The sequence below is a fragment of the Protopterus annectens genome, chromosome 3.part1, assembly GCF_019279795.1.
Source record: "Protopterus annectens isolate FY-2018-M chromosome 3.part1, PAN1.0, whole genome shotgun sequence".
NCBI classification, from domain to species: Eukaryota; Metazoa; Chordata; order Ceratodontiformes; family Protopteridae; genus Protopterus; species Protopterus annectens.
In genome coordinates, this window is record NC_056732.1 from 1,709,102,078 (window position 1) to 1,709,119,390 (window position 17,313).

A 17,313-nucleotide genomic window follows, 5' to 3' on the forward strand; every position below is an offset into this window, starting at 1 on the left:
ACGCTCTTAAGATAGGAAAGGTGAGGTGTCAAAGGAGTGACAAAGATAAAACTTTGTACATAAGGGGAAAATTACAAGAACAAAGTACTCTATCACAAAGGAAAGATGATGAGACAATAATACTACAATCATAGTAACAACAGCAGGCAAAAACTTATTTGAGGCGAGCCTGAGCTGACTGGAAAACATCTGATGTAATCTTGGCATCAGGAGGGGATTATGGGTGAGGGGAGGAGCTTGAACTGTGGAACTTGAAATCAAAAAAGTGGCATAAGTCAGAGATCCAAGGTCGGATCTGAAGACCGATCTGTTGAGAAACAGATAAAACAGACAACATCAGATCAGACCTGAAACTCACGTAGTGAGGTACGGAAGGAATATAGGCAATTGGTTCTCATGTATCCATTACACAGATGAAGGATATGTGAATAAAATTGTCCATTGCATGCAGAAATTAAATTATAGCTCACAGTTCTTATATGACTATAGTTCAAAGACGACAAAAGAGAAATTAAATACATTCTCTAAATGTTAACAGACTTACCTCTTCTACATTTCGAAGTGTCACATTTGTGGTCCACCAATAATCTAAAGAGATCTGCATTCCAATTATCAATGACCTGTGGACAGAAAAAATACAAGATGTTATAAACAGAACAAAAAAATTAATTTTCCTTGTCCGCCAACTCAGCAATGGTCTACTCACTTCTGCTTCTGAAGACAAAAGAACCTTAACAAGATATGAAGTATTAAAACATAATGATCACTGTAGTAGGAATAAGCTAAAAATACCCCAACATTTTGACAATACCAAACAGTCTGGATTTGGGGAGCAAGAATCAAGAAAAGTAATAAGCTACCTTGGAAGCTGGTTCTACTGGTGTACGCGGATAAAGCCCTGACTACAGCACAACTGAATTTACTTAGTGGTTTGGGCACTTGCTGGAGCTGGAATGTGGAAGAGAGGAGTAATGTGGCTTTGTCAACAACTAATGCCTAGGGTGCAGAATTCTATAGCTGAATCCGCAAGCAGTGGTCAGAGGCCCAGTGCAGCACCGGCTCCAAAGTGGGAGAAGGGGTGGAACTGTCCTGAGGGGTTACTTGTGAAAGTAAGTGACACGCTTTTACTAATGTTCACTGCATGTCACATCCTGGGTATGCACAATGGAGCTAGGGCCACAAAAAGCAAAAGAACAACCCTTGATGGTTTCCTAAATACAGGCCAACCCATTTGGTTCGCTCTCACCTCAGTGTACGGGCAATGGGGAATGAATGGGCTGACTGGCTGACAGTAGAGGGAAAACAATTAGTTTATAAAAAAAAAAAAAAAAAGCTATCTTTGACAGAATAATATTGTCTGTTACAAAATACAGCATATAAGAGAGCTACACTTAGAAAGCCCAGACACCATTGGTATACAGTGATGTTCTGTGCTGTCACAATGAAATCATAGTAAAACAAGCAAACACACACACACACACACCCACCCACCCACCCACCCACACACACACACACACACACACACACACACACACACACACACACACACACACACACACACACACACACACACACACACACCACAGAACTGTAGCCTCCCTTAATGCTATTGTAACAGTACCACATGGTATAAATGAATTCACCTCTGGCTGGTTACTGTTCAGTAAAACCTCCTTTATCATTTCATCCACAAGATATTCCATGGAATCAAAGGAGGCATCATTTAACCTCCTAAATTTAACTGGCAATCTGTACCGCACTGTAGTACTATGACTTCTATGATTAGATAATATAAAACCTAAAATAAAAGGCTCAAATTATTTGGCTATCTCAGTAGAGGACTGACAAATACACAGTCTAGACATTCTTGGACTTGACCATTGAACTAAAAACTATCATAAATGGGTATACCATTCCATTCACCTAAAGGACCTATATTCTATACAAATGTCACCTACTTTTCTCTCAAATAGAGCACCTGGAAGGTCTAGGACTAAATGCATCCATTTTTGAAGTACAAACATCAGTAAGGTTGTCTCCAGTTATTATATTTTTTAAACACTTCTACAGAATTACGAAGCACCTTGGAAGAAATGCTCCAGATGGAAAACTGACTGAGGTAACAACATAAGATTTCTCTCTATGTTTTACCACTTAAACAAGGCTATAGTGACAGTTAGCCTCTTCAGTGGTGCTAGGATTAGGTATGTAACTAGAGCACTTGGATCCCTGCTTCACCCCATTGTTTGCGAGTTAAAATGCAGACATCCCCTTACACACTTTGCCAGAAATGGCGTGCAACTCTCACTCTTTGATTTTTGCACACTGCCTGAAATGTGTGCTATCCTCAAAGTGCCTTTTTTAAGGACAGCCCATCTGATGGAATTCCAGTGTAGCAAATTCCAGTTTGGAGAATACACCATTATTATAACTGGGTTATATTGCCATGCAGTCACATGATCATTCTAGACAATGCTCCCATCAGTGTAAGGTATACAAAGACTGATGCCAGGTACTTTGTGAATACTTTGAATAGAGAAAAAAGGTCAAATGGCAAGGACGTGAACTGATACTGGAAGTCTCCCACCAGTAAACTGAGAAATTGTCTATGTGCCTTGCAGATGGAAATCATATGTAATGAAACTACATATTAAAGTTTACCAGATAAGGCATCCTAACACAACAGAGGCAGCAGCATCTGAAGTGTCAACATTCTGCAATGTTTGCTTTTATGGATCAATTCAGTTTCAGAACAATCTAAAAACAGACTTCCTGTGGTCCTCATCTTTCTGTACTAAAAATGAAAGAAAAATGTCCTTTATCTGATACGAATGTACAGTGAATGGCGTAGCTGTCCAGCAAATGAAGAAGAACAGGCCTGGAAATCGCATTACAGAAAAGTGGTTGTCTCTTAGGGAGGTAAGTGAACCAATTTGCATCAAACCACTTAAGACGTGGATAAATATAATACATATGCAGAATTTAGAACGGCCAGTCAGTCAGCACATTTTTGCATTGCAAGAGGAAACTATAGTATCTGAAGAAAACCAATGCAGACGTTTGAAGATTATGGAATCCCCATAAAAACAGTCATCATTAATCAGAACTGAACCTTGGAGAGTGGTACGGTAAGACAGAAGCCTTAACGATTATGCAACCACTGCCTGTTGACTAATTTACATGTACTGACTTGGACTTCAAGTTGTCAGATTGGCATAATGGTTAAGGTGTTTATATTACAAACACAAGGTACAGGGTTTGATTCTCATATGGAGTAATTGGTTAGGCTTAAAATGACCCACAAGGGCAGTTAGCCAAGTACTAACCTATGAAGCCCTGTTTTGTGAAATGGGTAGACCTTCCTAGGGATAAGGTGCATAGGTGATTAATAGGCTAATGCTTAACAGCACTTACAAGCCTAGCAATTATTACATGAATTTTACCTAATTTTCAATCCCTAATGGCTACAGGATAGCTTAGGCTTGGGGATATGCCTTTGAGTATCTTACAGATTGCCCTTGTCCTTAAAGGATGCGGGCACCACCCCAAATGTGAATTTACAATTCCCCATTCATTTATCCAAACTGTGTTCGAAAAGCATGATGGAGGGGCTCTGCTTTACATGAACAGGAAGTCTGTTACAGAGAAGGGGGTAATCTCTGAGACACATATCTGTTTCTCCAGCACGTTTTGTTTGCATTACAGACCAGGTGTAGATCCCTAGATCAGGTGACCCTCGTGCAGTTTGTCTTGAGAATGTACAACAGTTCCATCAAGGCTGAATTTGTGAGTGCCTTGTAGGTTAGGCATAGATCACCCCTTAACAGTTGGTAGGTGATAGAGTAAAGGGATACAACAGCTTTTAGTCTATATGGATAGAACATGCTGTTTACATACTGTATTTTTTCATAAGAAACCTCCAGGCCACCCCAGCTGTTGCTAGTGCCTGGTCAAATACATGCCAAAAGGTGCACTGCACTGTACTTAATTATTGGTCTGATGAAGGTGAGGTACAGCAGGACTATAACTTCTTTGGATCAGAATGCTATGCCTTTACTTAAAAGCTGTGCCACATTGAAGGCCTTCTTTACCACTGTGGACACATGGCTGTCAAAGCTCAGGCTACTAGCTGTGCAACTAGATCTCTTACCTCTGTGTTGACTCCTAGGGGCGCGCTATTAATGTTGCAATTTGCTGGGGTATTTGACTTGCCAAAGGGTATGCTAATGCATTTTTTTTGCATTTAGTTTTAGGACATGGCTCTGGCATCAACAATTTGTCTAAGTCAGACCCTTCTGATGGAATTGTACATTATTGGGGATTCAATGATTGGCCCCAACCTGTATTCATAAGCAAACTTAGTCAGCCAAAGGTCTTTAACATTAGCCTTGACTTCATAAAAGTGCATTCCGAACATGACGGGTACCAGCACTGTGGCTCACCACTAGTAACTGGCCTCTTGCTGGATCTGGATTCACCCACTGTAACAGCATGTGTATTGTGCATGAGCCATCTGGCTATCCATCTGGTGACATAGGGATTTATACCCAATTTTGTGAGTTTATCTATAATATCCAAATGGGTACAAGCATCAAATGCCTTAGCCCGGCCAAGGTGGGCAATATGCACTGTTTTACTCTCATCTATGGCCCTAGTGACTCTCTCAAAGAAGTCCACTAGACTGAGCTGGCATGACCTGCCCTTGACAAAGCCAAACTGGGTTGGGTCCAGTGTCTGGAGGTTTCCTATTTCGTTATTTATCAGGTCTATAAATATTCTTTCCATGGCCTTGCATACAAGACTAATCAAACCTATGTTTCAGTAATTTCCCAGGTCTGTTAATGGTCCCCTTTTATGCACAGGAATGACTGTTACTGTCCTCCACTTCCCAAGGGCAAAGCCAGTCTGGAGGATGTAGATAAACAGAGATCCTAGTTGGCCTGATAGGTCCTATTTCAAGCTACTTAAGAGGCATTCTGGGATATTGCTGGGAGTGGGACCCATCGAAGCTGTGTTTTTAGCTTTACAGACAGCAGTGACAACTGTTCTTTGGTGATAACTGGTAGAGGAATGGTTTTCTTGGGGGTAAACTGGAGGTGATGGGGAGGTAAAATTGGAGTTGAATTTATCAGCCAGCAGACTTCTGGCTGAGTATAGGGAGTGCCACCTACAACTAATTCTGCACATTGTTGGGTGTTGCCCTTAAGATTGCAGACATAAATGAAAAATACCTTATGGTTATCCTTAGCTTGGCAGGCTATTTTTGCCTCAAAACTTGCTTTTGAAAACTTGACTAGTCCCCTCATTTGCTTGTTTAGACTAATGAGGGAGTTTTTGCTCTGTTGTGCACACTCTCTCTTACTTCTAGACAGGATTTTCTTTCTTTTGTTGTACAGTCTATTTATACCAGAGTGGCTTGTTTTTGTGGTTTGTTCTAGCCTTATTTCAGTCTGGTATTCCCATTTCTATGCAGTTGCTTATATGGTTTTACAGGGCTTTTGTGTATGCCTCTGTGTTTTCTGGGTTTGGTGGAGCTTGGACACTAGCTATGCCAACACTTAATAAAAGATAGTTTTCCTTAGAGAAGTTATTAAATGTTTTGGGGTTAGGCGGGAGTTCTAATTTTATATTTATTTCAAGCCAGACTGTTTCGTGATCTGATCTAACCAGTGAGGACATCACACTTGGGGGGGGGCAGGTCTAGGATATTTGTTTCCCTAGTGGGATTATAGACTAGCTGCTCCACGGCATTTGCAAAGACAAAGTACAGAAATCTTTGATCCTGCATGTTAGTGGTCATGTATGCTTCCCTGTTAATGCAGTGGTAGCTGAAGTCACCCGTGAGTATGGTATTGGGCTGGATGGTAAGTAATTCTAGTAAATTCAAGTATGATGTATGGGTTTCTTGGTTCATGGCAAGGGACCTGTGGTTAGCAAGGATATGACAATGGATGTTCCTAGATTAGTTGGACCTGGAGTAGCACAAGCATGTCATACTCTGACTAGTCTTAAGGTATGCTTATCCTATACATAGATGGATTCACCCCCACCTTCTGGCCTTTCTTGTGCAGTGGGTGACTGAAACATCCAAAAGGCATTACAGCCATACATCGTTGGTGTGCTTTCTGTGGCTTTGAACCATGTTTCAGTAACTGCATAGAAGTCAGCATTCTCCAGAGTAAGGAGTGCTTCCAGGTTGTACAGTTTCTTATTGAGACTCCTAGCACTGAGCAGGAATACCTTTAGTGTACCTTTTGCTATGTTGGAAGGTTTGTCTGGTAATGGCTAAAAAAGGCATTATAAAGGTAACAGACAAAGACCATCCCTGGCAAAGCAGCGTGGCCTGCCAATCATGTTCTCCCAGGCTGACAAATATTGGACTCCTTTGGAATGACACCGGTAGCAACGTCAATTATTAAAGTCAATCATTTTCTGTTGGTATTGTGGCATCATCCTTGGAGACAGCAGAATGCTTCTTAATGTTAGGCTCATACCTGCCTGTGATACATATTCTGAGAGCTCAATCACGTCTCTCTTAATATAATCCATGGAAGTACATCTCGTCATTTATGCCCACAAAGACTATGACTGAGCCATATTGGTACTTGGGATTTAGTGACCCGACTGCTTGCGTGATCTGCTGAATCCCGCCCCCTGACAGGCAACTAACTGTAACCTTCTCCTTTTCCAGCCTAGTGAAAGGGACATCAGTGTGTCTCACAACAGAGTTTCCTATGACCAAAATATTGGGCTGTGTGGTGCTACGCTTTATGGGCTTGGTAGTTGAGACACAATGAGATGTGTTTTTTATGTGTTGTGGTGAGAGTTTGTCTTGTTTGTACGCATGTGGAGTTTCTGAGGACTGCATCTGAGAGGCCTTTGAGGTTTTGGTAAGTTACATGTGAGCACTTCTACATATATGAGTCTATGTGTCTGGTCCTTTGTGAGTGAGTGCTGTGTGTATGTCTGTGACAACGTGTTTGACGTTTTTGTGTCTATATGTGAGAGTCTTGACTCCAATACCATTGTGTAACTGCATCTCTCACATACTGTACTTGTTTGTTTCAGAATTAAGTAGCTGTGTCAATGTATATAAGGTAATTGCTACATTGCCTCAGAATGCCCATGTATACAAAACCAGATGCAGCAATAGCAGGAAAGTGTCTATACACAGTTGCAGATCCTTAACATGTGCATTACAAGGGAAAAAAATAGGGGCTATTTGCAACTGGACAAGCAACGGATGCTTACATAGTATACTCTACAACTAACCTGTCCGTCAATGCTGCCCAGTGCACAAACCAGTTGCTCTTTGAGCAGCGATAGCTCTGAGTGCTGTAATAATATAATGCAGAGCTAATTCATTAAATGTAGCAATGCTGCTTAGTGTGCAAACTAGCTGCTCATTGAGTAGGGCGGGACTGTGGAAAATTTCAGAGGTACTTTTTATAGGGAGTGTACAACAACTTGTAATTGTGTATTTTCAGGGTACCAATAACTGCCGATGTGCAAAGCAAACATGAGCCTTATAAACAAACAGAAAAAAAAAAAAAAAAACAAGTTTTAAACTAGGTAAGCCCACAGGCCAGTCAGGTAAGCACACAATAAGATTTCCACCAGCAAATCCCAGCTCATATAGGTGAAATCAACCCTCTCCTGTCACAAGAGTGCAGTCTTTACCCCTCTTAATATAAAATGACTGGTTTGGCACCCAAGTGCTGGGGAACCACAAAATTAGAAGCCTAAAGGAACTGAGAACAGTGGATATAATGTATTTAGAGTACTAGAATTGCAGAACAGCACCCCTTACAACAGTGAAAACTTACAACTTAAAACTCTAACCAAGTGCAGGAAAAACAATAAATAGCACAGAAATGGGGCAGTATGAAAGTGATTATGAACCTGGCTGTCACTCACAAGGAAATGGATACTGAACTGGGTTGCCACAGGTAATCACTGAAAGTTTTTTCCTTTTTCACTTTCTTTTTTTTTTTTTATTCTCATTTGTTCAAATGTCAGCCAAGCGATGCCATCATTAAAGAAGCCACTGGGGTGGTTCATTGAATATTTTTCCTTATATGACCCCAACATTCCCCGCAGATCCTCCATTAAGTAATTGAAAGGGGACATGCAATAAGCTGACCACCCTAGCTAACCCTCACTTTTGTAAAGGCCATCATCAGCAAGCAGCTCTGCTCCTTCCCTCAAACAAAGGGTTTTTCTTTTGTCCTCCCCAAGAATATGCAACCCTTCCCTCCTGCTATGACAGGTGAGCAGTCCCCACTTCATTCAGTCCTCCCTCTCTTTTCCTACCTCCTCCAATGTTGGAGTCGCTAACAACCACTGCTGCCAGGGTCGCAGTTAGGGCTCCATCCTGTTCAGCCACAGAGCCAGGCTTCTGAAGTTTTTTTTTTCTGATGACTTGGTCTCTGCTGCTACTGATTTGCTTTTTAGGCTTGTTGCTTCTTTTTTTAACATACATATATGTGTGAGTATGTATGTGTATATATATATATATATATATATATATATATATATATATATATATATATACACATACAAACATATATATTATACACACACACACACATATATATATATATATATATATATATATATATACACATACACACACACATATATATATATATATATATATATATATATATATATATACACACACACACATACATACATATATTTTATTTATTTCACATTTAACTGGGTTAGTCCAACTGAGTTTGCAAATAAACCCATTTTCAGTGGAGACCCGAGGGGAAAAGGCCCAGCAAACATAAGTAAAGATAAAGTGACACTATGCAAATATTAAATAATAATCACAATACAAAATAATTGTAAAAAAGAAAAGGTTATTAACTATTTGCATTGCACTGATAGTAAGCGACCCATTTTCAGTGGAGAACCAAGGGGAAAGAGCCCCAGCAAACATAAGCAAAGATAAACATACAGGACAAAAACTATTAAAAATAACAATGCAAATACAAAATTAATTATAGAGAAAAACAAAAGAAAAAAATTATGAACATTAAGGTTTGTACTGATAGCAGTGGCCTAAAATTTATTACATGCAAGAGTAAAGATAACAGTTAGTTATGTACTCACCATAACGATCGATGTATGTGGTCCATCTCGCCTACATTCTTTACTCACGGGTTTGGAGCCGAGAATCGGCTCCGACTCGGCCAACTATTTCTCTAGCACGAAGTCTCTAATTGGCTGGGCTAACCCGGTATCCCAAGATGCACCTAGCCCCAGATCTTGTTTGCAACCATACCAATCATAACCCATACACAACCAACACTGGAAGGAATTCTAGCCAAAGGAAGAAAAGCAACTGACCTTGAAGGGTTCACAGAGCCAATATTCCTCCAAATCCTCTAGGAAGGGGGGCAGGTGGGAGGGTATGTAAGAATGTAGGCGAGATGGACTACATACATCGATCGTTATGGTGAGTACATAACTAACTGATGTTATGTGGTCCTATCTCGCCTACATTCTTTACTCACGGGACAGCGTCCCTAGCACCTCTATCCTGGGAGGCTCATAGGAAAATACTCCTGAGAACCGTGGAACCAAAGGAAGCCCGGCCCCTAGAAGCTACGTCCAGCTTGTAATGAGTAATGAAGGTGTGAGGAGAGGCCCCAGGTGGCCGCAGCACAAATATCATCCAATGAAAGCCTGGCATGGTAAGCTATCGATGTAGACATTGTCCTGGTAGATTGAGCTTTGACGGGAAAAGGTAAACTTCTGCCTGCTGATGAGTAGATGAAGGAAATACAATCTTTGATCCATTTAGAAATTGTGCACTTGGAAATAGGACAACCTGCTCTGTTCTCTGAGAAGGACACAAACAGCTGATCAGACTTCCTAACATGCTTAGTCCTGTGTAAATAGAACCTCAATTGTCTGTGCACATCCAACTGATGGAACCTGAACTCTGCTTTATTGGAAAATTTTGGAAAGAACACTGGTAACTCGATAGATTGATAGAGATTAACAGTGGATAACACCTTTGGAAGGAAGGACGGGTTAAGTCTCAGGGAAACTCTGTCCTTATGAAAGGTCAAATACGGAGGTTTAATGGACATAGCTTGAAGTTCTGATACTCTTCTGGCTGATGTAATGGCTATTAGAAACGCCGTCTTCCAAGATAAAAATTTTAATTCACAGGTGGCAGCCGGTTCGATGGGCGGTGAAGTGATGGCTTGCAGCACAAGGTTTAGATCCCATGGAATGACAGGCTCTGAAACAGGAGGGTGAAGTAACCAAGTGCCTTTCAAGAAGGCCTTACAGAGTTTATGGCCCATAAAAGAGGGCTCGTAAGATGTGTGAATATTGGAAATTGCAGCCAACTGCACTTTAATGGTAGTGGGCACAGAGCCCTGATGGAAAAGCATGGCTAAAAAATCTAACACCGATGAAATTGGGGCTGTGAAGGGGTCCAAACCTTGGGCCTGAGCCCAAATGGAGAATCTCTTCCATTTTCTGGAATAAATCTTTCTGGTAGAAGACTTATGAGACGAAGACAAGATGTGCACCACCTCAGGTGAAAAGGAATGCCGTCTAACTAGTGATGGAAGTGGAGCAGCCAGGCTGTCAACCTGAGGTTTCACAGGGATGGATGGAGCTGGCCTGACATGTGAATCAGGAGGTCTGGCACTGGGACCAGAGTCCAAGGACCGTCCACTTCGTACTGCTGAAGAAAAGGGAACCATACTTGTCAAGGCCATTGTTGAGCAAGAAGAATCATCCTGCTTCACAAGGATATGGCTTTCTGAATCACTCTTGGTAACAGAGGAAATGGAGGGAAAGCGTAGACCAGACCGGAGGGCCAATCGTGGGCTAGAGCATCCCTGGGTGACTCCCCCTGTGGAGGGATCAGTGTAAAGTACTCGCTGCATTTGGTATTGAGGGGACTGGCGAAAAGATTGCAGCAAGGCTGACTCCACCTGTTGAAAATTTGAACCCCCACTCGGTTTTTCAGGGACCACTCGTAAGGCATCAGAATAGCTCTGCTCAGCTCACACTGGACTTTCCCGGAATGTGCATTGCCACTAGAAACCGTTGGGAAGATACTGCCCAATGCCACACTCGCATGGCCTCTCTGCAGAGGGGATAAGACTTGGTTCCCCTTGCTTGTTCAGGTACCACACTAAGGACATACTGTCCGAGTGAATAGCAATCGTTCCCAGAGGTAGAGAGTCTTGGAGTGCTCGCAACGCTAGAAACACCACTCTCATCTCCAGAACATTGATGTGCAGATGTACCTCGTGATCTTGCCACGTGCCTTGGACCATCCTGCCAACATAATGCCCCCCCACCCCATCTGGGAGGCGTCCCTGATCACTGTGGCCACTGGAGACATAGGAATCAAGATCCTCCCTTTGTCCAGATTGGCGGAACGTAGCCACCAGCAGAGGTCCTGTTTGCACCATTCCATGAGAAGTATCAAGTGGAAAAGAGGAAGTTTCTGAAATGACCATTGGACCAAAATGAGCCATTGTAGTATCCGCATGTGTAACCTGGCCAGAGGCACCAGCATGATGGTGGCAGCCATGGAGCCCAAAAGCTGGAGAATTAACCTGGCTTGAACTCTTTTGAGGGGCAACAGTGCATGGATCTGAGACTGCTGCACTCATTCTCAATTGTGGCAGAAAGGCCCGCATTTGAATAAAGTCTAACTCTGCACCTATAAAAACAACACGCTGTGAGGGCAGCAAGGCAGACTTTTCCCAGTTTACAGTAATTCCTAGTTGTTGACACAGTGCAATGGTAGTCTCCCTAGCTTGAATGAGCAGATGCCTGGTGGGGGCGGTGAGAAGCCAGTCGTCCAGATACGGAAACACCTGGAATCCCTGATGTCTCAGGTGAGCTGTCACCACTGCCAAATACTTGGTAAACACCCTGGGGACTGTGGTGAGACCAAAGGGCAGGGCACAAAACTGGAAGTGACTGGCTCCTGGCCGGAAGCGTAAGTGACTCCTGGATATCTTGTCCATTTTGATGTGGTAATAGGCATCCTTGAGATCGATGGAGCACATCCATACTCCTTTTTCCAGCAATGGAAAAATGGACTGAAGCGTGACCATTCAGAACTTGGACTTCAGAATGTAGTGACTCAGTCGACTGAGATCCAGAATGGGTCTCAGGTCCCCTGTTCTTTTCGGCACCAAAAAGAGTCTTGAGTAAGTTCCTGATCCGATATGGTCTGAGGGGACTGGTTGGATGACTCCTTTTTCTAGCAGCTTTGCAACTTCTAGTGCTGCTTGATCCCGTTGACTGGGTGGGACATCCGGGATTCTTCTGACTGGAGGGAGGGTTGATAAAAAGGGGATAGTGTAACCTCCGGTAACTATTCGAAGCACCCAACGATCCTGGGTGATGCTTTCCCAGGCTTCCGCATGCAATGAAATTCGGCCACCGACTGGCTCCGGAACAGCAGAGTCGGGCAACGCCTCAGGAACGTTGAAAGGAAGATCCGCGAAAGGAATCGCGGTCTCCCGAGTTGTGGGGGCCTCCTCTGCCTCTAGGATGGTGTCTTCCAGAATAATTCCCCCCCTCCTCTGCCTCTGGAGGGGGACTCACCTTGAGCTGTAGGAAAGGGCCTCTGAGACTTTTTGAACCACATTTTCCCTCCTCTCTGAGCCTTGGGGTAAGGCCTAGAAGGGAGAGAGAAATGGGCCCCTACAGCAGATAGGGTCTTTCCCTCCTGTTCGCATCTGGTGAAGGTGTCTTTCACTTTGGTCGGGAAGAGAGAGGACCCATCAAAGGGGGTGTCAGTGAAGGAAGACTTAAAGGCCTCCGCGGGATGACACAGGCGCATCCAGGCTTGCCTTCTGAGAGCTACACCTGAGCTAGCTGTCCTACTCGCCCCTTCGGTTGCATAAGATATGAGCCTCATGGACGAGTTGACAATGGAACCAAGGGTAGACAACTCGGCATTAACAGTCTGCGCTACCGACTCAGGCAAGTTACCCATTACAGTATCTCCTAGCTCCTTAAGGAGATCTCTTTGGAGCAGAGTGAAATGACAGAGGTAATTTAGCGACCGCAAGGTAAAGGTCGCCGAAGACAGGGTACTCTTCCCATACTGGTCAATACTCCTGTACTCCTTGTTAGGAGGATGGATGGAAGAAGAAGCCTCTGCAACATCCTGCTAAGTAGCTGCCGCCACCACCAAGGCATCTACCGAAACCCCTTTGGTCAGGAACTCTTTCCCCGGGAGAGCAGAAAGGAACTTATTTGGACGTCTGGGCACCAATTCCACGGAATCAGGGTTCTTCCACACCCTTTGACAAATCAAATCCAGGAGTTCGTCAAAGGATGGAGACACCCAGGAGGCGGAAGGTTGAGCTCCGAAGGCCTTGAGGAATACTGACTCCTCCTCAGAGCGGGTCTTGGAAGGTCAGTCGCCTCTCTGCCTCAAAATCTCCAGGATGTCAGAGAAAGAGACGTCATCGGAGGATGACTTGGGGGACACCTCTGACTCCTCGTGGTCGGTATCAGAGGTGAGGGACTTGTCCTGGGAGTCTATGTGCTTCCTCTTGCACAACTTCTTTCTGGGGGGCTCCTCAGGCACGGACTCTGAGGGGCCCTCAGAAAGTAGGGAACCACTCAAGGGGGTATCCCCAGACCTTCGGGCTCTGCCATCCACAGATAGGGGGGCGTCAGAGGCTCTAGCCCGGGTGTAGGGGGACAGAGTGACTGATCCAGGTGATGTAACTGATGATCTAGCCAGTGCGCTCCTCATGGCCTTGAAGGCAGGTCCCCCTGAATCAGAGGACCGACCCCAGAGTCGAGATTCCCCGAGCCGATGCACTGACAGGGAGACTCGGAACTGACAGGAGTCCCGAGGTATCCCCCTTGGGTCCGACTGAGGAAACCTGAGTACCGAGACCAGAGGACGGAACAGACATGGTTGGGTGCTCGGAGGAGGAATCATCGATACCAGGACAGGGGCTGGCTCCAGAGCCAACTGGGTCAGAGCCGAAAACAGTTTTGCTAACACCGGTGACTGCAGGAGCCTCTGGACCACCCTATCCATATCCAAATCAGACAGCCTAGAGGATTTGAAAGAAATAGAAGGAGATCTCCTACCTGGAGACTCATGCCTGACACTGGGTGACTGGCTCCGAATAGGCACCAATAATATCGGAGCCGAGGTCGACTCCAGTACAACAGATACCTCCTGTGGCCCAGAGGACAATGGAGCCGAGGAGGTAGTATCCATAACCAAAACCTTCTCCTGTGGCCCCGAGGACAATGGAGCCAAGGAGGAAGTATCCACTTTTGAAACTTTCTCCGAAGGCTCCGAAGAGGCAGACGGAGCCGGAGATCTTTTCTTGGCCTTAGAAGGCTTAGACTTAGGACTAGAAGACGAAGAAGAATCTAAGGCCTCCTCAAAGGAGGGCTTAATCAGGCCCTTCAAAATCAGTTTATTTTTTCTTTCCTGCAGTACCCTAGGGCTAAACACGTGGCAAAAACTGCAGGACTCTTGCAGATGAATAGCACCAAGACAATAAACACAAATGGAATGCCCATCTGTAATGGACATTTTGTAGCCACATTTCGTACACTTCTTAAACCCGAAGGGTTTATGTTCTTTCTGCTCTTTAGACATGGTAACAACCGCACAACACTCAACCGACAGAGACAACACAAGAGGAAGGCTGGAAAAAATCAAAACACACTAACGGCCAAGGAAACTCTAATTTAAACATTTCTTGGAGGGAAACTAACTACCAACAAACACAAAAACCAGCACAATTTTACAAGGTTAAAATACTGGAGAGGACTAGGTCCTCTAACTTAACCGGGCCTAGCCCGCGAAACAGAGGGATACCACAAACAAACACAGTCCTCACAAATGCTCACAAGAACTTGTCAAAAATAGAAGACTAGCTATTAAAATAGGTTTTACAAGACAACTGACTGCTAAAATACTTAGAAAAAGTATTTGAAAAGGGTACTTAGCCACAGCCAAGCGAGACCACGTCCTAACTCTACGAGTGGCAAATGAGATCTGGGGCTAGGGCGAGGTGCATCTTGGGATACTGGGTTAGCCCAGCCAATTAGAGACTTCGTGCTATAGAAATAGTTGGCCGAGTCGAAGCCGATTCTCGGCTCCGAACCCGTGAGTAAAGAATGTAGGCGAGATAGAACCACATAGCATCCATTGTTCAAAAGAAGGACAATGCATAGGCATTGATAGGAAGTGGTGGGGATAAATAGTGTGTAGAATGGGAGGGGGAAGAGAAAGGAGGGGGATATATTAGTAGAGCTGGGGGCTTAGGAGGTTAGTTTAAGCAGAAGTTACTAACAGAGAAAGAAAGTTTGGAGATGCAACAGGTTATACAGTAGGTCAGACTAAGACTACGTATGGTCAAGGCAGTGGCATAATTTCAAGTTTAGTAGGTGGGATTTAAGCTCCTTTTTAAAACAGGGAAAGGAATGGTTGGATCTAATATGGAGAAGGAGTTTGTTCCAATTTAGTGAGACAGAGTGTTTGTAATTTTCCAATATTCCTTTTGAGTTTATAAACTGAGAGAAGATGCTGATCAGAGAATATAGAGTATCATGGGAGGTGACAGCAGGGCAGGCAGAGGGGCTGTTGAGTATGGAAAAGGTAGTGTGGAGTTGCGATTGCAGGAGAAGGTGCGGAAATTCCAGCCACTGAAGTTTGTTTAGTGAGAGGCAGTGATGTGAAGAGAGTGGTTGGTTTAGAATAAATCTGGAGATTTTGTTGTATGATTGTTCCAGATTCTGCAATGAGTAGAGATTGGTAAGGATGTGGGAAGCATATAGAAGACTAGGTAAGAGAAATGCCTGTATAAGAGTGCATTTAGTGGCAGTAGTCAGGAATTTTTTGTTCCTATAAAGTAGTCTAAGTTTTTGGTGGAGTTTTCTAATGGCCTGTTGTATGTGTAAGTCAAATTTTAGTTGGTCATCAATTACTACTCCAAGGAGTTTGGTGTGTGAGGCAGGGGAGACAGTGGTGCCATCTAGGGAGGAAAGAGAAAAGTTGGATTTAAGGTGAGAGGGTGTCTGAGGTAGGAAGATAAGGAGTTCAGTTTTCTTAGGGTAAAGGATTAGTTGATTGTCTCTGTTGAACAATGGCTCAGACACAAAGGAATTCTGTGTTAGTGTGTACAGTTCAGAGATAGTATTGGAGATGGGTAAGAGACTAGAGTCATCTGCGTATTGTGTTACAGATGAGAGACTGCAGGACGAATGTAGGTTGTTGGTAAAAATGTTGAAAAGGAGTGGTCCAAGTATGTAGCCTTGGAGTACTCCTGTTTGAACTGCAAGGAAGGTTGAGAAAGCCTGTTGCCATCCATCAGCTTGTTTTCTGCCAGTAAGGTAGGATTGGAACCAGCCAAGAGTAGAAGGAGAGAGTTTAGGTCTGAGAGTTTAAGAAGGATGGGATGAGACACAATGCTGAAGGCTTTAGAGAAATCAAGGAATAGGCAGGAGACGAGGAGCTTCTCGTCCCTAGCTTCTGCAACCTTTTGAGTAAAGGATAGTAAGGCAGTCGAGGTACTGTGTTTAGAGTGGAAACCATGTTGCAAGGGGATAAGGAGATTTTCTTGAATAAGATAGGATGGGTCGATATTATAACCTCGAACGATTAAAAGAGCGAACACTCTTTAATTGACCCCTGAAAATTGAAAGCACTAAATCCCGAACACACGGACCAGCAGGGGAAAAATCGCTGGTCGGCAAAAAAAAAATCCAAACACAAAATAAAGTGGGGGGCTGTTCCCCCAACACCCCCCTACTTAAATATACCAACTCTGAGATCACACCAAAGTGGAGGAAATGGCAAAGTCCCAAAAACGGCCCAGCGATGTTTTTCCCTGGGAAAAAAAATTGCTGTTCCGTGTGTTCGGGATTTAGTGCTTTCGATTTTAAAGGGTTGATTAAAGAGCGTTTGCTCTTTTAATCATTCAAGGTTATGATATAGACCCGGTATGACAGTTTTGAGTATGTATACATTTTTCAAGGCTCTTAGAGAGTGGTGAGAGAATAGCGATTGGTTTATAGTTAGAGGGTTCAAAAGAGTTGCCACCTTTGGGTAGAGGAGTGATAAAGAAGGATTTCCATATTTCCGGTACAGTACATTCCTGAATGGAGCAGTTGATTAAGATAGATACAGGATATTCAATAGAGTCAGCAGCAATTTTCAGAAATTGAGGGGGGAGATTATCAGTGGTGGGAGAGCATGGATTTAGTTTAAGAAGCAGGGATTTGCTCTATTTAGTAAAAACAGGTCACAAGGTAAGAAGGCTGAGA

General features: G+C 43.7%; 1 protein-coding gene across 1 annotated transcript in view; it reads right to left on the minus strand.

The window, feature by feature from the left end:
* ADCK5 (aarF domain containing kinase 5) overlaps positions 1-17,313 on the minus strand; it is a 1,011,483-nt gene that overhangs the window by 737,046 nt on the left and 257,124 nt on the right. Inside the window, exon 4 of the mRNA XM_044067719.1 lies at positions 545-620. Within this exon, the coding sequence (XP_043923654.1) occupies positions 545-620 (76 nt within the window). The remainder of the gene's footprint in view (positions 1-544; positions 621-17,313) is intronic.